The sequence below is a fragment of the Hirundo rustica genome, chromosome 13, assembly GCF_015227805.2.
Source record: "Hirundo rustica isolate bHirRus1 chromosome 13, bHirRus1.pri.v3, whole genome shotgun sequence".
NCBI classification, from domain to species: domain Eukaryota; kingdom Metazoa; phylum Chordata; class Aves; order Passeriformes; family Hirundinidae; genus Hirundo; species Hirundo rustica.
In genome coordinates this window covers 12,150,527-12,174,727 of record NC_053462.1, presented here as the reverse complement: position 1 = coordinate 12,174,727, position 24,201 = coordinate 12,150,527, and the positions used below count along the sequence as shown (strand labels likewise).

Below are 24,201 nucleotides of genomic sequence, written 5' to 3'. Positions count from 1 at the left end.
ACTTTCTTTTAATTGTCACCCTTTCTGTATTAGATGAAGCCACATACAGAACAAGGATTTCAGATTGGGAAATCTATTTTCTTACTTCCCTAAATATTTCCTGTTTTTATAAAATCATTTGGGTTGATACACAGCCGCTCCTGAGAATTGGAAAGAAATACTCATGTCCCTAATACTTGTTGAGTCTAAGAAGTTTGATGGGTTTAGTATGATTAGTCATGGTGATACAAGAATGGATGTGAAAAATTGAGCAATGGTCTTTCAAATGACCATGGAAGGCAATTGCCCAGACCTTTACTGAATGTAAACAAGTGTTATTTTGAAAGTATACATCATTCTTGCAGTTTTACATTGAGCCATTCCGTTTTCTCCCAAAATGCTGTGTATAGATTGTTTTTTATGTATATGTATCAGTGTCTTGACACACTGGTGTCTTGGTATAGGCCAGTGGCTTATAGGTCTGAATTACTAATTCTCTCTTGCTGTCTTTATCAGTTTATGCAATTTTTAAATGCCCTGCATTGTATTTAAACCCTGAAAATGCTGTTTTAGAATGGGCAGTGACTATATATAGTCTCTTAGCTGAGAGTTGGGATAGGTTTCCTGTACGGGGTTTAAGACAAGGATATGTAAGTGTTTAAATACCTGGTTATTAATTTCTTAACTTCCATATGATGCTAGGCCTCAGACTAAGTGATTAGGTCAGGTGTATTAGGTGAGGATAAGAAGAATACTAGGGTTACTTGTAATTTCTCTAAACTTATGTTTGTTAGAATTACTGAAACTAAAACAAGCCATCTAAAGTATTTGTGTGCTAGTAAATATTACATTTAGCCAAAAGCTGGTTTCGCTTAGAACAAGATAAAAGCTGAATACATGAGGCAACTTGGTTCCTGTTGCTTGATCACTGAGCAGCCATGTTTCTTGGGTACCCTCTGGCCCCCAACTTCAGAAAGATGAATTATCTGGGACCAGTTTTGCTGATTTATTCAGCACAGGAGTGAAATGCTTAACTCTCTCGCCACATGTGTACAGTTCTAATGCAGGCTGTTTGTAGAAAGCAAATCTGCCCTGAAGGATAAACATACCACTTTGCTGGCACAGCTGTACAACTTCTGTATTCAGGCTACAGCAAATGTTTCTTGCCTGCATTCAAAGCCGTTGCTGGCAGGACCTGTGTTGTCCCTGCACGACGATTGGTTGCTCCAGCATTTCTTGTTCATAAAACATTCTCTTGCACATGCTCCATCTGCAGATCTTAAACACTGTGAATGTGTTGTGTGCTGTGGGATTTATGTGTCTGCTTCTTGTGCCAGGATGGAATATGCATCTCTGATGTGAATAAGAGATTCTTAAAATCCACTGTAACCCTGTGCACAAAATGCAGGACCAAATTTTATCCCTGTTCTTTGAGACAAAGCACATCTGCGCCCTACAGTCAGTCCACTGGCTGCTGATGGCATTGCCCAGTGTGAGGTGGGTGGCCCAGCACAAGCTGGGCTGGTGACCCTGCACTCTGGTTCTGTTCAGTGCTACTTGGAGCAGGCTGTGTGCCTGCCATGGGCTAACCTCTGTAGAATACCCCCGAGCCTTAGGGAGGGCTGATGTCCTCCCTGAAACCAGGAATGTGGGCTTTGGATCCCATTTTTGGGCCCTCTTGTGTGTGTGGGGAGACGAATAATGTCATCCTAGAGCGTGTCAGCAATACCCAAAAAGGGACACCTGCCCTTGGTTTTAGCTGTGAGGTCTGGCCTCTAACTGGTTTTCTTGTGGTTTCTAGGAAAGGGGTGAGCTGAGGAGGTGTGATCAGCACAGGGGTGCTGTTGCAGGGCAGATTGGTGCTGAGGACCAGCCCTTTCCTGCTGATACAAGGGCTCCTCAGGAGATAGTTGTGTGTCCTCCTGTGGTGTGGAGCTGGCTCTGGGTGGGGCGGATCATCTGCCCGGTGATGTTTACACTGTAATAAGGTTTTGTGAAAATAAGCAGTTAATTACATGTGACCTATAAAGGAGTAAAAATAGTTGGGATCAGTTCTTGGTTTAAAATCTGTTTAACAGAGGCATGAAACATGTTTGGGATTTTTTTTTAAACCTGCTTCTTTTTTTTAACCTTTAGAAGTATCAAGAACATTAAGTCTTTCTTCCCTTGTTGGATCTCTCAGATGTGTCATAAGCTTCTCAGCCCTTAATTGAAGGGGTGGGGTGATATATTTTTAACAGATCCCTTCTTCCAAGTGTGTTTATAGGGCTTTTGAGCTAAACAGAGATGAGCTAAAACAAAGCTTTGACAGTGCAAAAACTGTTTCTCCTCAATCATGTTGGGTTTTTTTCCCATTCTCCAGCTGTTGAAAGAAACTGAGGGTTTTTTTTATTTGAGAAGTAACTTTTTTGGCTATTAAATTATGCATTAAGAGATAAACTGAGTTAAATCCTAACGTGATCCATCTTCTGCTCCATTTAGATCAACTTAAGACAGTATTTTGAGTATTACTTAGACAAATGAACAAACTCACTTGAGTGTTTCCTAAAAATAGCTCCTTTTTAAGAAGCAGTTTTATTCAACTCACAGTTCTTCCTTTAACTTAATGCCTCAGCGATCTTGCAGGAGCTCAGACTGTCTCTGTGCTGAAGACCACCCCTGCTCAGCTGTTCTGCCCTGCCAGGATGTGTTTGTGTCACAGGACTCTAACCTTCAGGATATGGTATTTGTCAGTCTGAAACGTAATAATCCTGTATCTGAACAACTAAACTATAAACAGTGTGGCTGGCTTGGCAGGCCCTGGTAGCCACCCCAGCAGTTAACTAGCCCAGGGTTCAAGACAGCACTGCACCAGTGTGTGCTGTAATTCATGATGCTAATGCATCTTCATCTATGTGAAGGATTAGGGAGGCAAATACAAAATTAATAATCAAATTAAAATGGGAGCTTAAGAGAGGTACTTCTGAGATGCAAGTGAGGTCTTTTGGGCTCACTGAAACATTTCGCATGGCATGGGATTTTTAAGAAAGGCCTGAAGTTTTCACCATTAATTTGAGTAAGGCAGGAGGCTGGATGGTTTGGAGTGGAGTAAGTTGCGCTTATGAAAGCATAATATTGCATGAGGAAGGCAGGTATTTTCCACTTAAGGTTTTAAATAGTGTTTGGGGCAAGAGAGCCACTGTTTTTTCAGGCAAAAATAGAGCATTTTGTACCTAAATTCGACACATTAGTGCATTTTATACAGAAGGCTATCTCTAATTTAGCTTGCCAGAAGAAAACATTCAATGAGCTGTTGATCATGCTGGTTTCAAGGATGGGGTGGCAGAGGAGATACGAGACTGCAAAGAAGGATAAAATTGTTTCTCTACTACTCCCTATATGACCTTTGTATGAATTTGACATGTTTTTCTAAAATCAGATACAGTCAAGTCCTCAATGCAGTGTTGTCGTGTACCAGAATGTTTTCTGTGCAACAGGATGACCTTGCATTGGGATCTGCATCATTATCAAGGTAGGGGCAAAATAAGTGGTTGTGAGTGTTAAACTGAAAGGTTTGGAGATTGTTCTCCTGGCCCAGCTCCTTCAGAATCAGGTAAGATGCTTATCAGGTAGCCTTAGTTGCTGATACAGGAGAGTTTTCTAAGTGAATTTCATCAGACTTCTCATGTTGGGATTGTTATACAGATATCATGCTAGTGTGCCATGCTGTTGGATATTGGTGTCAAGTCCTTAAGTGATTCTGTAGGTATTAATTAGATTTAGCTATCGAACAAATGTTGTTTTCCAGGTGAAAGGTGACAAGAAAAGTATTTATTTTAGTATTGTATGATACCAAAATATTTGATTACTAATGTACAGAGAAAGAGAAAAAAATGTGGCAACATGGTAGGACTTTGCTGAAATACTTTTTAGGGAAAAGATTTCTGAATGGCTCAGTAGAATTGTTTTGAGTATCAACATATTTTCATGAGGTTTGTTTAAAGTATCCTTGGAGAGGAGGAAGGCAGCATTAGTAACAATAGGTCAAGGTAAGTGTATTATTAGTTACATAACAAACAATTGTCAGCTGTGTGTGACAAACCATGCAGGGGCTAAGACTAGTGCTGAGATAAAGGTGTTTGATTTGTAGGATGGTCTGGTAGCTGGGCATGATTTTATTGCCTTCTTAATAAGTCCAGTCAAACTTGGTGCTTTGAGTGCATTTAAATTATTTTAAATTTCTGTACATAGCAGTGGAGTAATTTGCTTTAATTTTTTTTCTTCAAGTATAACCAAAAAATCTAATTTTGCACTCTGGTCACTTGGTTAATTTTGTTGCCTTCCTGCATTGGCTTTTCTCTTACTTGATGTCTGTGAAACTTTCAGCTGTTGCCTCTGGTCTTTCTTTCTGCAGGAGTTAGCTTGTTCTGCGAAGTCATAATGTGACTGTGACCCATGGTCTTAAGTTTATACCTAGTCATTCTGTATATAAATAAATCCCTGATTAGTTGCTACCTACTTATCTTTCTGTCTTCAACCTCAGATCCCACACTACACAATCAGAATACTTGTAACATCAGTCTTCTCTGAATAATACCTGTGTCCTTGCTGTGGCTCTGACACCTTATTTTCTTAGACTGTCAAGGCCTGAAATGAAGAATTTATTGAAACTTCTTTTTGGATGGCCTGAAAGCCCAGCCTGATGAACTTACACAGGGTGGCATGTGCAGTGTAAAATGTGCATTGCAATGTTGCTGCATTTCCTTGAGCAGCATCAAGTTTTACAATGGTTGGTCTTTGAAATCTAGGATTATGGGTTAAAATGAATTTTTCATTTAATGTAAGGGATGCAAATATTCTTCAACAATTGTGGGGATTTTTGCCTTCACAAAAGAGGTGTGAGACAGAAGGGATTTCTGGGAGACAGTGTAAGGGCACTGGGCTTTTTTCCAAGCCAGAGCGAGGATGCTGCTCTTGTGGAATCAGCGTAGCTGAAGCTGCTGTGCCTGGGACTGCATCCTTAGGCCGAGCTAAAGGGCTTTGTTCTTGCTGATAACCCTCCTGTTTCTGACTTGGTACAATATTAAAAAGGAAAATACTTCCTTCTTTTTTCCATTCTTTCCTGTTAGAAGCCCTGTTGGAATGGAAGGGAATGAGCAACATGACAGCCACACATTGTTGACAGTTGAAGCTCAATACCCTCTGAGCAGATTTTTTTCCCCCCCTTTTTATCCATTCTGAAGTGTGATAGTGGCTTTAATATGCCAAGTGAAATAGTTGGTGATTTGGCCTGCATTTTTCTATGTTTGTCTATTTTTCCTTTATATCATGAACCTTTTTTTCCTCTAGAAAGTGCTGTTACTTTGTCATGTGTCAATCTGTTCTCTGGCAGAATACAATCACTGTGGCAAGAGGATAAAAAGAGGAATTGGATCTTCTGAAGGAGTTATTGTTCAAAATGCTTCTAAAAATGTAGATTTCTGTTTATGTGACTTGAGGAAAAAGGGGAAATCCTATGGCACTACTTAACAGCTTGGCCTTTTTAGTTACAAGTCCCTCCTGTAAAGCCATTTATGGCTTTATTTTTCCATGTAGAATTGTAGGAAAAAAACTCTGTACAAAGGTAGCATAATAATAAGTGGGGAGACAGTGGCATCCAGCCATGCTATTTTTAGGTGATTGTGTTCTTAACTTGCTGATCTAAGTGTTCTGGACAGTGACTGGGGGAGACATTGTACTAGAAATGTGTGCTCACATAGTGGAATCTTGTCTGGAAACAGAATGAATAGCAGGCTTGGTTATCAGGAGGGCAGTTCACAGAGTTGTAACTGGAGTATTTGTAGGTTAAAAGGATGCCCTGGTGATTAAAGCACAGTGTTTGCAATGCAGGCTCTTACTCGAGAGCTGTCAGCTCTGGCTTTCTCTTCAGTTGAGAAACTGAAATATGTGCAGTCTGTTCTGTAAGGGCTTAGGGAAGAAGTGTAAAAAAACTATTTTCTGTTCCATGATGGCATTGGGGGAAGAAATGCCAGTTGTCCTCAATCAAGTTGCTTCCAGTATTTTTTTAAGCTTTTCTTAAGCAGTGACCTCTCCATCTGAGCAAGTGGTATACTTTTGGAAACCTTCAGAAAGGAGTGTGTCTCGTTGCAAATTTTTGGTAATTCCCTAGCCCCTTATCTGTGAACTTGACACTTAGATAGTTAAAGCTGACACAAGGCAACTCTTACTAATTCACGCGCTGACCTCCCAGTGATGGGCGCCCTTTTCCTTGGCTTAAGCTGTAAGTGAGGCTATGCCTTAAATTTTAGTTCTGCTACTAACTTGGTAAGTTCACCTTCCTCCTGCTGTGCACTGTTAACTTCGACTCTTCTGGCACAGAGCTGCGCCATATAAAAGAGCCAATCCAAGCTTTTGAAGAATGAATTCTTCAGGGTAGATCAGTTCCTCTCCCAGCAATGCTGTTACAGAGGTGTCTAAAGCCCCAAATTACCTATATCATCGTGAAACCATTGCATTAGTTGCACATGAATGGATATTGAATGAATGTGTATAGGTTGCAGTTGGATGTTTACAAGTTCCATTGTTTCAGGGAGTGTAAAGTGACAGCTGAGAGGAAACTAAGGAAAGATGCAAAACTTCAGAGCGTGACCAGTTGGTCTATTCATATCTTCAGTGAAACTTGACAGTGTATTTAAAGTGATGGATAAATACCAGTTGTCCAACATGGCAGCTGCTGATCACCTCTGTAATATTTTCCTATGCTTTGTGCAGGGTGATAAGTTTTAGTATGTAGACATCTACATAGTACATATCATTTGTCTGGGATCATGTAAGCTGGCTTCAGTGGTGATTGAAATAACAATTAAGGGATAAAAAAAGCAGCAACCCCCCACAATAGCACTGAGGTTAAAACGAAGTAATACCTTTGAGTCCCTTGCCTAAATTCAGGTGTATTGCAAGAGACGAAGAATGCAGCTTTGCCTCAGGGAACATTGTACTTATCCCTCTGCCGAAAGCTTGTCCTTACATACCCTCTTTCTTTGGTCAGGCTTCAGCTTTAGGTTGAGTTCCCCATCAAACCACAGTAAGGGTATTGTATAATTTTGCACACTTAAATTAGACATAGTGCATAATTCTAAATAGAACATCACGCATGATAATCACAGTGTTCTTGGAAGTTAAGCTGAATTCAAGATGCCCTAGCCAGATTTTTTTTTAAAAAATTTATTTATTAATGCATAGGAACTCTAATATTAGAGCAGGACTTCCCTTAACATTAGGCCCATGTAGAACTGTGGCATTATAAGCGAATTAAAATTCTACATAGTGCTGTTTATGAAAACAAATTATAATGTGTTTTGTGCTTACTGTCAGTTCTCAGCAACAGGTGCTTTGTTAACAAGAAGCTGTCTATTTTGGGAACTTGTGTTGAAGCGGCTTTTATCTCTTCTGATTTTGATATGCTTAAAATAAGTGAAACTTATGCTGTATTGAGGGAAGATTACTTATTCACTGAAGCTCAAAAGAAGCGATTACTGAATCTTTATTCTTTCAGTAATTATGAGGGTAATCTTGTAAGTGTTTGAATCCTTCTTACAGATTATTTCTCATCAGTGTGTAAAGTCAAACCTGTTTTAAAATAACAGTACCAAAGATAGTTTATGGAGTTGTTGTCCTGCATCCCTTTTGGCCTGGTATTCTAAAGAAATTTAAAGAATTCTAGAATCTCCTAATTCTAATTTTATACAGCCTCTGATTTCTGAAATGGCCAGCTTCAACATCTGGTACCAGGGAAAGCAGAATGCAACCCTGTCTGGTCTGTTTCAGAGTAGCTTTCTTACCTTTTGTAGAGCTTTTTAAAAGAAGGCATTTCTGTAATCTGACAGATTTCAAGTAAACCTTAAATTCATGGGGCTGTGTAGAAATATGAAGGCCACTCAAGGATTCCTGCAGCACCTGAATGCCAGAATACAGGTATGAGATGGTACAAACTCTAGAGGCAAGAAAAGGGCTCCTCAAGCAATATCAGTGACTTGTGCAGCTCGACACCAGGTCAGCCACACATGATGGAAACTGTGCAAGCTGACATAGCCAGCTGCTGATGAGCAATTACTGACATGGTTTGGTTTTTCTAATGGGTGTAACTTCTGAATTTTTATTCCTCTTGAGCAGTGATGCCAGAGCAAGCACTCTCTAAAAGGGTGCTCTTCTAAAAGTAGCTGCACAAGTTCTGTTGCAAGTGTAACTTCATGTAAGGTTCCTGCGTCAGTCTTATGTCAGAGACAGCCATCTTCCAAAAATGGGCCTGCTCAGCCTGTCTGCCTTAAATTTTGGGTGAGCTGAGGAGGCTAAACTGAGTAAGTACAACTTCATATTTGGAGGGGAGGACACTCTTCTCTGGCTTGTGTATGGGCACAGAGTGCTTTGGATGGCGCAGCATGGCCAGTGGAGTGGCTGGCCAGTGTCCTCTCAGTTCCTCAGATGCACCTCTTGAGCTTCTCTCACCATGCCTCCCCCAGGGATGCCAGATCAAAACCAGCTTCCTGAAACAAATGATATACTATTTTCTCCTGTTCACTTTTCTTTGTCTGTAACTCATTTAGAAATTATTTACTATGTACTGAACAAGTAATAGTTACTGTGTTGCTCTCAGTGCTTTTAAAGTTTAACTAGTTATCTTCACTGAAGCTCGTGTCATGGCTCACTTGTAAACAAGCGTGTCTAGCTCCAAGGGCTATTTGCTGTTTTTTTTCTCTTGAACCCAAGAAGTGAGTTTTGTTGTGTGGGTGGATTTTGTTTTGTTGTTTTCATTTGAATTCAGGTTGACCTCTCCAAAAAGGCAGCTTTGTCAGTTTAGATTTTCTGATAGTCATCACTGGAGAGACAGAAACTTGTGCCTCTTTCTGAAAGCGTTTCTGTGTTCCTCTGGACTGGAGTTTGCTAGATGAACTGGGCTTGCCTACAAATGTCTTGTGCTGTTGGGGAATAAGAGGTTTTTAAGTTTTCCAAGTCAGAGGAAAAAATGATGTTTCTTTGAATCTCAGGAAGTTTGGGTGCTGTCTATGCAAGGGTCTGGTGGTGCTGCAGTATTAGTGTAGAACAAGTATTAAGTCCCAATGTACAGGCTTAAATGTACAAACAGTGATAATCCTTGGCATCTTGACTTGTATTATCTTGAGGCTCAAATTGAAATGCATGATAAATAGGAGTGTTGAAGGCTTTACACAGAGTGCTGCTCTTAATGTTTTAGGTGTCTTAGCAATTAGCAGATGCCCCATAAAGTAGTGGTCATTCCTGCAGAAAACCCAGCATCACACCAGTAGGCTTTGTGTGGCAGTTTTCTGCAATTCCAATGCAAATCCTTTTGTCTGTGCTCTTTGAAAGCCAAAATAAATAAAATGAGTCTTCCTAGTAGGTAATAAAATGTGCCTCTTACATTGCTTGTTAATTATTGGGTTGGGTTTTTTTTTTTTAGAATTAATCTTTGGTAATGAAGTTTAGGAATTGTCCTTTTATTTGGTATGTTGACTGTACAAGGAAGTTTGGAAATTAAATATGAAAAGTTGGCTTTTACTTGTTTTTGTTTGTAGGCTTTTGAGTGGTCACTGCAAGCAGTTAGATGCTTTTGCATGAGGTGAATGAGAGTCTGAGGTGCCACTTTTACAGAAGTTAATCGTTTGGTCTGATAATCCATGCTTTGCAAAGGTTAAGCGTGGTCACAAGTAGTAATTACAGTTTCAAAGTAACATCTATTAATAGTGTATGTAGACAAGCATGGAAAACTGAGTCCTTATTATCAGTGATCTCCTTGATACCAGTATACAATCTGTGCATCTTTGTTCTTGCTTAGCAAGAGTGGAGAAGTTGTAGTGAAATGTTCTCTTGTTCCTTGTAACCTTGAGTACAAGAGCAGTCAGCTGTTCTTAACAGCATCCATGCTTTAACACTGGAGGCTTTGTCTGTACCAGGTGTTCCTGGGTTTGATATTCTGGCTTAGATTAGTTATAAAAGTTGCTAATGTTCTGTCCCTTCCTAAAACCTGAGCTGTCTTTTCTGTCCATCTGCCACTTCTGAGTTTGCACTTTATCTCGTGTGTCTCTTTTCCACGAGTGTGATTCTTTCACGGTCTTTCTGACATCTTAAATCTGAGATATAGCTTTTTTAGGAGTTCAAATTTTATTTATATTTTAATTTTTGAATGGAAGGATTTAAACTTGCTAACTATTAAAATTGGAAGTGAAGAATAGACTTCTCTAACTCTTTCTATCTTTTTGTAGTTTCTGCTAGGAGTGTCTAGTAGAAGTACTTCATTTTTAGCCTAAATTAAGTCTGTGCATGAAACAAAAATAAAAAGCTGTTCAACAGGAATAGACAGGAACATAGTAGATATTAAATGACTTGTCAAGTGAGTTAAAAGAGCACCTTATGTAAGTCTTTGGTCACTAGCATGAGTGTCTTGTTTTTGTTATGAAGTCATATAAATTCTACTTGAAATTGCAATTTAAAACTTTGCTTTGTTTGAGCAGGGAAAAAACTGGAGGCTCAGTGGAATGAGTGGAAAGCTTTAAAATACATGGATTCTCTTGGTGCTGAGGAAGTTGGAACTCCTGTGTTTTGAAAAATGCAGCAGCTGTGTGTTCTGCTGCTACAGGAACAAAGAGGTCGCTGCCCTTACGGATCTGCTTGCATAGCTGGTCCTTAACAATATTCACTTTTTTAACTCAAAGCATTCTGATGAAACTGGGTCAGAGTGTAACTACACATGTAGCTGTGCTGGCAAATGTGAACCAGCTGCAGTGCTTTAGCAGGGGTGAGCTGTAAGATGAAATGACATGTCTGACTGCAACCAGCAAGCTGGGCTGAGCTGTAATGACTGAGGCCCCTATTCAAATCTGCCAGTTCTTCTTGGCTCCATAGCAAGTTGCTGGGACATGATAATGCCTTAAAGCAGCAACAAATGACTGCTCAGTGAATGTAAATTGGAGCCTTTTGGGAGACAGCAATGGAGTAGAAAAAACCAGGACTGTTCTGTAACTTGCTGTTAATTTGTGAGTCTAGTGCTTCATGCCCTGAGTAGTGTCCTGCTTCCAGCAGGACACCTGGGCAGCAAATGCTGTTGTGAACTGAAATCCTCCATCACAGCCGGTGCTTTGGGAGCTTCTGCAGCAAGAGAACTTTGTTCTTGGGCTTTTATTTGCCCTTTGGTTTGAAAAGCCTGTAGAGAAATGCATTTCCTATTTATTGCTTTTTGTACCAGCATGCCTTTTCATATGGTGGTACAGGTGGTATTGGTATCTGTCACAGTACATTCTACAAAATGAAGTGTATTTTTGTGTGCCCACCTTTGTGTCTTATTTGTGCCTGGCTTGAAGCTTTGTATGTTTAAGCAGCACGCATTACCACTTCTTTAGCTTCTTCCTTGCTTCATTAGCACAAAGAGAACATGACCATTAGGGTTGGTGCTACTTCAGTCAGTGCTGAACTGCTTCATTATAAAGGTGATTATGATAGAGGGGGGAATATTTTATTCACTTATTGAAATTGGATTTATCATTTAAGGTGAGTGTCAGGTAAAACTGTCAGTGTGCTAATTTTGACAGCGAAGAGTAGCTCACACTAGTGTTCTGCTTTCTCTTTGAGCAGCAGTTCTGAAGCTGGCATCAGAATGGTTCAAACTGTGTCTGCTGTGCTGCTGAGGCACAATGCTGTTTGGGTGGTCTCAGCATTAGCTTTTGGGAGGGATCCTTCCCATACCAGTCACAGATTTTAGGAGTGATTGCAGAACACAAGTCTGTACTGCAGGATATGAGGATCTGCTTGTTTTCCTTACCACAACTTGAAGTATGAGGGTAACTGGTGTTCAAGAGACCTTTTTCTTTGGGGAAGACATATGAAGAGAAAGCTGGCTTCTGTGCCAGATTTTTTTTTCCCTTGTCTAGAATGGAGGGGAGTGAAAGAGATTATTCTTAAACCTTGTGTGTTTAATCCTGCTAAATGCTGCTCTCTCTGATCTTACTGATTAACATTTGAAGCCTGTAAAGCTAGGGTATCAGTTATTTGAAACTAGTGGCATATAAACATTTTAATTAAAAGGAAAAGAAGAAAGGGGGGGTGGGGAAGAAGACCAGTATCACAGTGCCTGCTCTGTGGGGAAGAGATGTCCACAAGTATTTTGTTACTTGCTTTGCAGAGTGTTGGAAGATGTCTCTTTCTCCAGAGAACTTGAAGTCCAGAAAATTTGCTCTGCTTTAGTATGAAGTTGAAGCTATAGCTTCAACTCCATACATTTTATAGGCATGTTTTTTGCATATTTTTTGCTTAGTACAGAGAGGAATTTACTCTCAGGATGTGCTGTGGTGAGGGAGGAAAGGTAGGACCTGTAGCAGCAGCAGTAAGAGGGCATTAGTAAATGAATGAATTTGTGTATTACAGGAGTAACAGGAACAGGTAGACTGTAAGCATCTTATTTGTAGGAGAAGGAGGACTTAGTCTGCTGAGCTGTGTGCTGCCATGCTTCTAGTGGCAATAAATATCTTTTAAGAAAACAGAGGAAATTTCAGCTAAAGCTTAGCAATTTTTAGCTAATACAGAAAGAGAAAGAGGGTGTTTATTCCATAATCTTCAGTGAATTAGATGTTCTAGGGTTGCACTGAGAGGAGTTGTTGAAGGCTCTTGCACTTCCTTCTAGTCTGCTCCTTCTCATTAGTGCTTGTACAACTGGTTATACAACTATATTGTAAAGCAAAGCAGGGAATGTTCTTAAAATATTGTAAAGAGCTCGGTTTTGGTTTTTTTCTTTAAGATAAATCAATTCTGCATTCAGAATAACCTTCAGAATTCATAGCATTACCCTGTGAATGCTATACAGGCACAGCTCAGGGGAAACAGGCAGAGCCCAGAGGCATTTCCAGGAGCTTGACAAGCTCCACGTTTTTTGTGACGCCTCAAACTGAGGGGGGCATGCATGGAGTCATGTTGATCCCAAGACCTTGCTGTCACTTCAGCTATGAAGCTGCCTCAAGTGTCACACCAAAGCCAAGCTAGAGGAGACCATTTTTGAAATTATGGACAGTGTATGCACTTGGGATTTATTTTACAGTAGGCTTGATGCTCAGCAATGGCTTGCTGCCCCTAAAAAGTGTCGTCCTATTTTTAGCCATGTCACTTCCTGTGCAGTGTATGTAATTTCTCTGGAGCTGATCTATCAGATCAGCAAGCTCTCCAGTGCACCAGAACAAATATTTGTGTTGTTTCCGTGAGATGGCTGAGCTGATGTGGCTGCAGGCAGGGACAGGGGGGCAGCAGTGGCCGGAGCTTTGGGAGCAGGCTCCCCCCTCTGACAGCTCTGTTTCAGCAGTGACTGCCCACCTCCACTGCTTTACGGCACGTTTGGGCTCGGTGATACTGTGGGTCTTCCTGCGTGAGGATTTACGGACAGTTTTGAAACAAAAATCATCTGAAGCTGAGCAAAGAACTGGGCTGATGGGAGGTCCTTCCCTCCCCCAAAAACATCTGCCCAGCGGTGTCGCTGCTCGTGTTTGCTGCGATGGGGCCGGAGTGCGGCTGCTCTGCTGGCCGCTGCTCGCCCGGGGCAGCGGGGAGGAGCCGGCCCAGGGCAGTGCTGTGTCACCGGCCCCTGCCCTCCCGCGGGAGAGCGTGTGTACAGGAGAGGCACGGCTTCGTGCAGCGGCAAGAACTGCCGGTACTTGCGTCTCTTGCGTTCTGTTTTCAATGCTTGGCTTTGGCTAGTGATTCTCTTAATTCTTTAACCCTGCTCTGCTGCTGAAACAGGCGTTTCCACCCGTTTCTGCAGCTGGGCCCTCTCTCCTGCCCAAATAGCACACGCTTGACAAATGAGCCCAGAAACCAATCTGTGTTGAAACTACCAGGCAGAAGGTGGAATGATTGATTTTTATTTTTTTTTTAAGTTTGATCATTTCCTTGTTTCATTTTGCTGCATGTGAGCGCTGAAAGGGAGGGCTAAGCATGGTGAGCTTATTATACTGGTTTGGCATTCTGTGGCTTTAGGGTTCAAATAGATGAGTACAACCGTCCCAGGAGCTTACAGGCTGCTAAAACCCGTCGTCCCTCCTGGTCACATGTCCCCCCTCACATCAGTTCCAGAGGCTCTCCTGTGTTGGACTTGTGTTTTTTGCATGTGAACTGATTGAGCACACGGACCTGTCAGAAAACTTTGTTTTGGTGATGGTCCTTTCTTTTCCTGATGGGTTTTTTTGATAGCTCACAGCAGTAGTTGTGTTGGGTGAGGGGGATTGTCCCCAATTGTCTCCTTCATACCCAGCAAGCTGTTGTCTTGGTGCAAGTTCTCCTTTGACTTCATAATGTTGCATCAGGTTGATCCTATCTCTTATTCATTGTATTTCTTGAATATTAGCAACCAATGAAAGATCTTCTACTTCCTGTGGCCCTTATTAAAACTCTTCAGAAGAATCCCTGGCACTTCCCCTTGGAGACTGAAGTATTCTGGAGCCTCATGCCAGTGGCTTGTGCTTTGACTGGTGACAGGATCCACTTGTTAATGAACTTGGGAACTGGCTTAGCTGGAACTCCGGCCAGCTTTTCTTGTTTTTCGTCTGGGCATCTTTGGACACCTTTCACAGTTTGTTTATTGAATTGGAGCAGAAGTTTTTTTTTTTACATCCACGTTAGAGATTGTTATTCTGTGTTTGCGTTAGCACCTGCTTCCTTCAGCAACTTTGTGTTGGGGAATATTAGCGATGGCTGGTGCAGTTACTGAGTTCCTGTGTGCTGCTTGAAGCTAATATTGAACAGAAAGAAAATCATGGTACAATCTGGAAGTTAGTGTAGGATTCTTTAATATGCTGCTGCCTAAAGCTAAAAGGATTAGTACTTGTATTGTGACATTGAATCTCTGTTAGCTCTTGAAATATTCAGTTGAAAATGTTTTTAATTAGTCTTTCAATCTTAAACATTCTATGCCAAAAGTGACGTGCATAAGGTTTCAGCTTTAAATTGGTTCTGGTTACCAAAGCACAGCAAACTCGTATTTTTTTGCGCTTCCCTGAAATGGTTTCTCTGAAATGTTGGGCCCAGCATAAGAATTAAATTCCACATGCACTACTTGCAGTTTCATTCTGAAAGACTGTCTGGAGAAAAGCAGGAATGAAAGTGCTCTTTCAGCTACAAGTACAGTACTTCAGCAAAAATCAAATTTAGTTGTTGTGTGAGGTCAATGGGGGCTTTGTATGTTGAAAGCAAGTGCTTCTCTATTGGGGTGGGGGAGTGTAGTCAACAGCTGAAATAAGCTTAATTGCAGGTTGAAACTGAGAAAGATACTATCAGATTTTCCTGGTCTTATATCTTGAATACTTCCTTGTGCGTAGAGTACCTTGTTGCTATGAGCAGAAGACTTGACTTGTTTCTGTGTTGCTCTTGGCTTTGCAACCCAGAGGTTTGCTCTTGGTATCAATTTCATATGTTTTGGGGAAATAAAAACAAAATGGAGTGGATGTGGGTGTGAGAGGAGATGAGATTTCTCTGGAAACAAAATAATGGGAAAGTTGTTTGGCTTCAAATACATCTTATGTAAAAGGCAGTATTTTTTACTGTAGTAGTTCTCACTGTGGTTTAATCTAGTTTTGCAACATGGCAATTGGTGAAGTATTCAAGTATCTTGAAACCTCTTTCCCTCTGGATTTTTTTCTTTTTGTTGGAAATGTATACTGATGTTACTTGCAAGATTGATTTTATTTTCCCAGTAATATTGCTTATCTTTGGCTTGACTTGCAAGAATTAAAATTACCTATGCTTCAGCTTACTTTTTAACTAGGAAATGACAGACCTAAGTTGATCTTGAATTAAATATAAGTAATTGATACCTTGATATACCTAGCTTCTTAATGAGAAGCTGTTTTTTCTTTCAAAATTAGTAAAAAAAAAAGTGTCATTGTATATTTGTGGAGGGGGGAAAAATGGAAAATTAATTTTATCCCATTAAATGACATGTGAAAAATGATTTGCAAGTTAGACCACTTGGTAATAGTTAGGAGCCTCAGAACACTGATGGAAATTATCATTTGTTGTAATTTTCTCGTATTACCTTGCAAATATCTGTAAACTTGATTAATACAAGCCGGGGGGAAAAAACGGATACAGCTTTTATGAAAACCAGATTTAAGGATGTTAAATAATACAGCAACTCATACATACCTCTTGAATCATATATCTCTTACTTCTCATTTTTATTACATTTGCACACAGGATTTATAAATAGGAGGTTGTGTACGTGGTCTAATATTTTTTAAGTGTACAGGTGATTTTCTCTTAGTGTGTGAAAAATCATAATATGGGGTTTGTGGTAAACAGTTGTCGTCTTTCACTAATGACACAGTGACTAAACAGTGACATGTGAATTCATGTGACTGTCGTTAATTATAATTACTATGCAGCAAAGTAAGCCTGTGTTATCATGCTTGTCTCTGATTTTACAGTTCTCATGCACAGTGTCAAGTGTTCAGGTTTCAGCATAAGTGTTCCCTTCCCCTACACCCCTTACCTAACTGCCAGAAGCAGTAATACTTCCAATATTTGCTCAAATGACTTTTCTTTGTGGGGTATATATTGGAAATAAATTGGTGGGGCTGGGAGGGTGTGTCATGCAAAGCCTACATATAACTGTATTTGTGTTATTGGGCAGACTTTATAGACTTTTTGGGAAAGGGCACCACGTTACCCACAAGGCATTTTTTCTGGAAGGCCTTTTTGCTGAGCTGTAGGAAATTGCAGATTTTCAAATGTCAGCTGTAAAAGAAGGGTTTTCTCGGGCCTCTAAATACGGGGTTGTGTGTATCAATTTCAGGTTTATAGAAGAAGGGAGAATGGCTCAAGAAACTAACCGTAGCCAAGTGCCTATGCTTTGTTCCACTGGCTGCGGATTTTACGGGAATCCTCGCACAAATGGCATGTGTTCAGTGTGCTACAAAGAACACCTTCAAAGGCAGAACAGTAATGGTAGAATTAGCCCTCCTGGTAAGTAACCCCAACACGTGTGTGTCAACAGCTCAGCCTGGCACAGAGGGCAGCAGCTTCCTGGCCATGTCCAGATACTGATTGTTGGAGCATTAGTGCAAACCATTTCATTCCAGCACCTCACCTTGTGGAATGAGCTTGGATGGAATGCTTATAATGTAATTGTGCTGCCACTAATCTGCTCAGAAGTAGACTCTCACTAATTCCTTTTGCCTTCGAGTGTTTCTGATTTGAAATTATAAAAATGCAGAAAAAACACTGCACCGACATATTTTTGCTGAATTTACTGATGGAGATAGGATTGAGCTTGGTGAATGCTTGTGAAAAGCATTTTAAGTACAGGTATTTCATCTCTGTGGCCTCATGCTGAGGGATTAATCTGTAAACACTTGATAGTGATGCCTTTTCCTTTTGAAAGCCTTCAGGGGCTTTTGTGTACATCTTTCCAAAACTGCCCCTGAAGGCCTTCAGATAAAGATCTGCTCTTATATTACCTCCTTACTAAAACTATCTCGAGTTTCATTTCCAGGTTAGGAAAAGGTAATAATAGTTTCTCTTTAACTTCACATACTTTCTGTTCTTTTTGGCCCAGCACCCTGTGTACTGTTGCCTTTCCTTTTAAACTGAAGCAACAGTTTCTATTGAAATCTGGGGATCTGGGTTCTACACCTTCAAAATGCATCTGGAATTGGCATTAGGATGCTATACTGCCGTCCTCACAGATCTGTCTTGTTTTTTTGAACAAGACACCACCTTCTCATGTCAGAGTACAGCAGTTCATGCTGTGAAAGCTGCTCATAGATGCTTTAATTAGCAAAAAATAGTAACTGTTTTAAAACTCTAGCTTCACAATTTTCTGCAGTGTAAGTTCAGGGGGCCTGGGGCTGGAACGAGATCAAAATACAGCCAAATTATTTTTTTGTAAAATTACATTTCATTGTGGTCTAGGCAGAGATTTACTTTCCCGACTGGTGTTTTCAGGATCGAAGAATAAATGTGTAACTTCTGTAATCCCGGGAAGTAGCATAACACATTTTCCCTGGGTGTGTCTTGCAGCAGCCTCTGTCAGTAGTATCACCGAGTCCTTACCGGTCCCGTGCACAGAGGGCAGTGCCCAGGAAACTCAGTCCACTTTAGATTCTACATCGACTCCATCTATGCAGCCAAGGTAAGGTGCTTCGGTCTGCTCCGTGTTTTTACAGAAAAATCTGTGTCAAAATGATTAAATGAAGTGTGCTGATCCTGCATAATTAAATGCTGGAACCAGGATTAGGAAGAGGTGTAAGATTTCAGTGCTAACTTTAAAGCATGGGATCTCAGAGTGAATGCTAGCAGATCTCTGTGCTTTATCTTGCATTCAAATGGAAATTTGCCTTTAGAATTTAGCCTCAAATATAAGGTGTCAGCTTCTGTTCTGCAGAGATTTGTCTGGCTGTTCTGCTTCTACAACTTGCAGTTGTACACTTACCAAAGAACTCTTTTCGTCCTAGAAATTTGAGGATTTTGTAAAATGGCAGGGAGCTGTTTACTAGAGCTCTCATAAATAAATGTATGATAATGTGTTAACAAGCCTTGCTTTGCAAGGAGTTGAGAGTACTAGAACAGGGTAAAGACAGGAGTCTTAGTACAAGTTGTGCTCCTGAACTGATCTCTTATTAAACAAGTAATTTCCATCTGGATTATTCAAGGATACATAATGTTCTCTTGTAAATCACTCAGACTTACTAAGTGTTCTCCATTTGTAAAAGCTAAATATTTGTTTATATTTAGTGGCTCCATTTCAGTTTAGAGTGACACAACCAACAGCAACTTAAGTGCTTTGGAAATTTTTTGAGTGAAAAGTGTTAGTGTGTTATATCCTATAGAAGCTAAACTTGCAGTAATACTCATTTCAACTTTTCATGAAAAAAATTAATGTAGTAGAACACAGGCTGAGGGCAGTTTCATCACTTACTGCTGACTTATTCTGCTCAGACTGTTTTTTGCTCCCTAGCTTTTTATAGGAGGTGTTATCTCCTGCTTGGATCCTACATATGAACTGAGAGCTAGGTGCCATGATTGATGCTATATTTAGTCTTTCCATTCTGAGGTTTCTAGTTGGGATAGAAAATACATATCTTACCCTGAAACAACTCTTCTGGTGTGTGCAGAAAAAAAAGTTCATCCAGGTCAATGCACAGATGTGAACCAATTACAGTGCCTTGCCTTTGTTCTCTCACAACTTCAATAAAACCATGAAAGAGAAGTAGTACCTCACTGATCACTGGCTTGATTACTGGCTGCAGGAGAAATGAGTGGATGTTTGCTCTTGGAGTTGTGCTTCAAAAAAATCAGTGTCACTTGCTTGTGGTGTGTTTCTTTTTTTTAAAAGAAAAAGCAGAAAAAGCAGTCTCTGGTAATACCTCAGACTTATGATACTCTGAGGACAGATAAAATTAATTGACAGTGCCTTTCTGTAGGTGGCCAGACAGGCAGTTCAAGACCTAAAATTGCAACTCCAGTGCTTTGGTCGTGCCATGGAGTGCTGGTTCATGGGCAGCTGGATAATCTGGTTTTTGCTTTCAGAGTGAATCCTCAGTGGAAAGGAAGAAAAAGAAATGCAAATGAGGTAGTACTACCTCTTTCTTGGGACTTGAGCTCTGTCTTGTTCCATGGGAGAGCTGCTGGATCAGCAGCTTGGCTGGGAGTGATGGCTAGTGTTGAATTGCTCTCTCTCAGCTGCTCAGGGTGTTCATTGGTGTGTTCAGCCATGCTGTTATTTAGCAGTATGGTTAAAGGGTTGGGGAGTTTGGCCTGCACCACTTTACACTGAAAATCTGAGGGGTTCTTTGTGCAGCTGCTGCAGCTTTATTACTGGAAACATTGACATGCTGCAATTTTCTTGTTCATATCACCAGAACACTGAAACTATCTCCTCTACAATTATCTTGCTGACTTATGTTATAAAGATCCTTGCATATTGAATGTTGCATTGTTGCTTCTGTATGGAATGATGGTGTGCCAAATCACCCAAAATATTTTTTCCTTTTTATAGTGGAACTGTTTTGTTGCATTCTCTATGAATTAAAAAACATGTTTACCTTTTGTGTCAGTTCAGATTGTGGCAGTTTTAAGTGGTTAGAGAAACAACTTCAGAGTGAAAAGTTCTGGGATACCTTTTCATCAGGAGGTGCCCTAATGTATCTCTTACAGGAAAAGAATGTGGACATGCATCATAAAAATCATAACTTTCTTCTTTTGCCCCTCAGCCCTGTGTCAAGTCAGTCACTTTTAACAGAATCCGTAGCATCATCCCAACCGGAAAGTACGGCTGTGGACAAAACAGTACCCGAGACAGAAGGGTTGCAAGGTTAGTGCCTGATTTCCAGTGACAGAACTTATGAATAATGCTTTTTAAACTCTGACTGTTCTTAATACACTCCAGTTCAAGACATGGCTGATTTTCAAACCCAAATATTCTGTGAAATCAGAAGGTAAAATAAGGATGAAGTTTGTTTTTTAACAGCAAGTAAAACTGAAACCTTATGTTTAATTGGTGATGTGTCTGCTGTAAACAAGTGTGTTAATTGGTGTTGGAAATGCACATCATAAATCAACATCCTGTTCTGTCTCTATGCAATGGCTATTACATCTAAGTAGTTTTGAGTATCTGTTACTTCTCAGAGTAACCATTTACAGCACATCAGATGTTTATGAGCATATTTGTGATAGAGGGTGTTTGACATAGCCGTTGCAAGAACAGGGTGAGTATCTTTTATAAACAGGAAACACCTATAAAAGAACCTTTCACCTATGAACTGTAGTGGTGTGAGATTCTGTACTACTTTATCAAGTATAAAATTACCAAACCACAGGCTGTTTGCTTGAAGGACAGTGTCTGAGTGGGTTAACTATATTGTCCTAAAATCCTTCTTGCTGGTACAATGTGAAGTTTCTTTTCACTTTTTTCTTGTTTTCTATGTGCAGACTTTCAGAGCTTAAAATAAAAAAAATATTTAATAATGTTTCTTAGGAAATGAAAAAAATGTCTGATAGTATACAAAATGTACTCAGTAACCTATAAGCTTTGTAAAAGGTATTTAAAGGTAAGTCAGTAAGTATTCTGCCTTCTGCTGAGTCAGTTTAGGTTTTAGTGGGGAGGATTATTTTTCTGTGGACTAGTCTAAACAAAGAAGTGTTAAGTTCTTTACAGATACAACTTGTCATTCCACTTAAACATTCTAAATATTAGGTCTTTGACTGTATCTCTGCTATCAAAGTTTTGCTTTTGAGATAAATCTGACCTGTCCCTTTCTGTAGGATGGAATATGAGTCATTAGTCAGCTACTGTGCTGCGTAATGCCATCTCCTTGGTTAATAAACTTGGGAGAAAAGCTTTTAATTCCTTTTTTTTTTTTGCCACTTTTACTAGCCTTTGATGTGTCAGTTGTTAGAAACATGTTAACTCTTGAAAAGATACATTCTAGAGATGCAGTTTTGTGCCTGTTAAGAAGCTTGTGTTCTGGAGCTGAGAGCTTTTGTCTCAGTTTTGACAATGCATCACCTGGCTTTTCACTGGGAGGCAGAGAGGGTACTTAATTTATTGATCCTGCACTGTGAGGTGACTTGGGCCTGAGAAAAGACTTTTCCCTGGAAGTTTTCAGAGGCATGTCTCTCTCTTACTCATTTGGATAAATCTGTACTGCTACTAATTCTCCACCTCTTAAGCTCATTCTCCTTGTGAGAAGATAAGAGGTTTCTCAACCAGAAGCTTTGAATTTAGGGGTGTATTTGTGTTTTACAGTATGTTTTCCAAGGATCAGCTTATATCAGGTGTTTAGATTACTCAGCTGTGTCCTCTGTCCTTTTCTTTGTACGCTTGTTTCTAAACTAAGAACATCACCAGCATGTAGCTGCAGTTCTAAATTACCATCCCTATTTATAACTCTCTGGCAGGGTCAGCCTTATTTCCTTAAGAGTTCCTTCTGTGTTGTCCCTTAACTAAAAATCATAGGGAATGTAGTGTTTCCAGTTTTAAAGCATTTTGGTTTGGAAGGAAATAAGTTTAGAATGGATGCTGAGAGGGATTTCACTGAATTGCTGTCACATTTGTGCATACTGAAGTTTCTTTTTTTGGAATTTGAATTTTAGGTTGCTGACAAGCATATAATACAAACATGTGAATCCAAGTGGTGTTTTTTTAGCATTTTCTAAGTTTCTAGCATTTAGAAAAAGATAAGGTCACAGCAGTGTGCTAGTTGGTCCCAGAGTGAAGTGCATCTAATAGTGCTTCTGTTAATGCAGAGAATGGGAGAAATAATGTCAGTATTTATTTTGATAAAATCTTGCTTTGTGGGAGTGTCTGTTCTGGGGCAAATTGTTCCATGCTGCTGGTGTAAGTTAATGTGTTGTGTTCAGCTGAGGTCCCCTTAACTTGCCATATAACAAAAATTACCAGGCTACAGCAACATTGAATGAAAGACTGGGTGAATAATTAAGCTTTCTTAGATTACTATTATTACTTTTCTAAAGCAGACAGATAAATGAGAATTGAGCTGTGTGCAACACAGTCCTTACTGTTTGCAGTCAAACTAAAACTACAAAGGGATAAAATTCCCAAAGAGCTATTCTGATTGTTCTTTGTTGGATTTATGCATTGCAGAAAAAATAGAGGAAAACTCTAGAATATGTTAATAAGTGTAGACTTAAGAGCTAGTGTTTATATGATGATGCAAGTGGAACAGTGCCAAAGCCCAGATTCTCTAAGATAGGGACTAATAGATTTTTTTTAACTTTAATGTTCTTAAAATACCTTTAACATACCTTTAAAGATGACCTAAAATGAAACTCATTAAGACCAGACTTTCTAGCAGCTTTCCTCTGTTCTGAGCATCTCTCCAAGTAATTTTAATTACCTCCTGGGCTATTGTGCCTTTTGCTCAACCCTGTTAGGATTAACCAGTCAGGATTCCTGATTTGTTAGCCAGAGGATTAACAGAGCTGCCTCCAGGCAAGCCTGCAAGCAGTTAGAGAGGTGCTTCACTTCCTTGGGGTAAAGGAGTTAAAACCATCCATGTTAGGATTCATGCATCTAGTTCAGGTAGGATTTTAAAGGTAAACTAAGCTTGTCATGGAAGGCACTCCACCACAAACATTATGGAGCTCGTAGAGCTGGGGAACGTGGGGCTAAAAGTATGAATCCAACTAATGGATGGATTCTCAGCCCCTCTGAGGCTGGAAACTTTCATTCTGAGAATGAAAACAGCCTCTGTGGTTTTCAAGCTTGTTATGAATTGGAGAGGAGCATGTACTGTTAGCATTGCAAAATGCCATCACTTGTGCCACGTGGTGTGGTTATTATTTGAAAAACCAAAGTACAAAGTTAGATTGGATTAACTGTCTAAAAGATATGTACTGTTCTGAATGAAGTCACCTGATTTTGTGCATATCTGGATTTTAGTGAGGTAAAACAGTTAAGTTCAAACTAAGTTTAAAAAACTAGGAAATTAAAATATTTAGGTTGCTGCAGAATTTTATATGGAGGTATATTCAACCTAAGGTGAATGCAGTTGAATTAATGGCTTCAATTTCAGTGGGTTTTATCCGGGTTGGCTCAGTAGACAGTACAAGAAAGGAATTGATGGAAAATTCTCACTTTTGTGATAGTACCAGGGACTCAAATAGAGTATGATTATGATACAAGTGTATAAAATAATACAGGATGCCCTGATATACTGGGTGAATGCTCCAGGGAGAGAGGAAACACTCACCAGAAAGATTTATAACTAAATTCTGTGGGTGAGTGTGCTCTTGCTTAATTTGCCACTTCCTAACACTGAAACAGTGTATTTTAGGTTGATTATGTCAGTTTAAAATGTTCACAAGTAGTGATATTGTCTTTTGGATTAAATTCATGTTTCACTCCTCTGGAGCTCCACAGGTTCTTCTTCCTAGGCCTAGTGAAATGCCCTTAAGAATAAATGTAGCTGTTCCTGCTTTTCTGTAGGAATGAGAAACCTTTTTCTTTTAAAATCTCTGCCCAGTAGTGCAAGGGTGATGAATGTAAAACATCCAGTGAGAGAACAGGTGAGGCGTTGGGTGTCTTGCTGCACACACAGAGCTGTGTTGTGCCTACAGGGGTGCAGAGGCTGGAAGTGCATTTTCTCATGTTTTTGTGGTCAGTCAGAGCACACCAAAGCTCAGGCAGGGGTTGGCACAAGCAAAGTAATAGGAAAAGCTGGTGCCTTTAGGAGG

At 40.0% G+C, this 24,201-nt stretch overlaps 1 protein-coding gene across 5 annotated transcripts in view; it reads left to right on the top strand.

The window, feature by feature from the left end:
• ZFAND6 (zinc finger AN1-type containing 6) overlaps positions 1 to 24,201 on the top strand; it is a 36,364-nt gene that overhangs the window by 8,112 nt on the left and 4,051 nt on the right. For all 5 annotated transcript variants that reach the window (XM_040077047.2, XM_040077045.2, XM_040077046.2 and 2 more), the window contains 3 exons: positions 16,799 to 16,968; positions 18,025 to 18,136; positions 20,217 to 20,317. In XM_040077047.2, coding sequence (XP_039932981.1) covers positions 16,818 to 16,968; positions 18,025 to 18,136; positions 20,217 to 20,317 — 364 coding nt within the window. In that variant the 5' untranslated portion in view covers positions 16,799 to 16,817. The remainder of the gene's footprint in view (positions 1 to 16,798; positions 16,969 to 18,024; positions 18,137 to 20,216; positions 20,318 to 24,201) is intronic.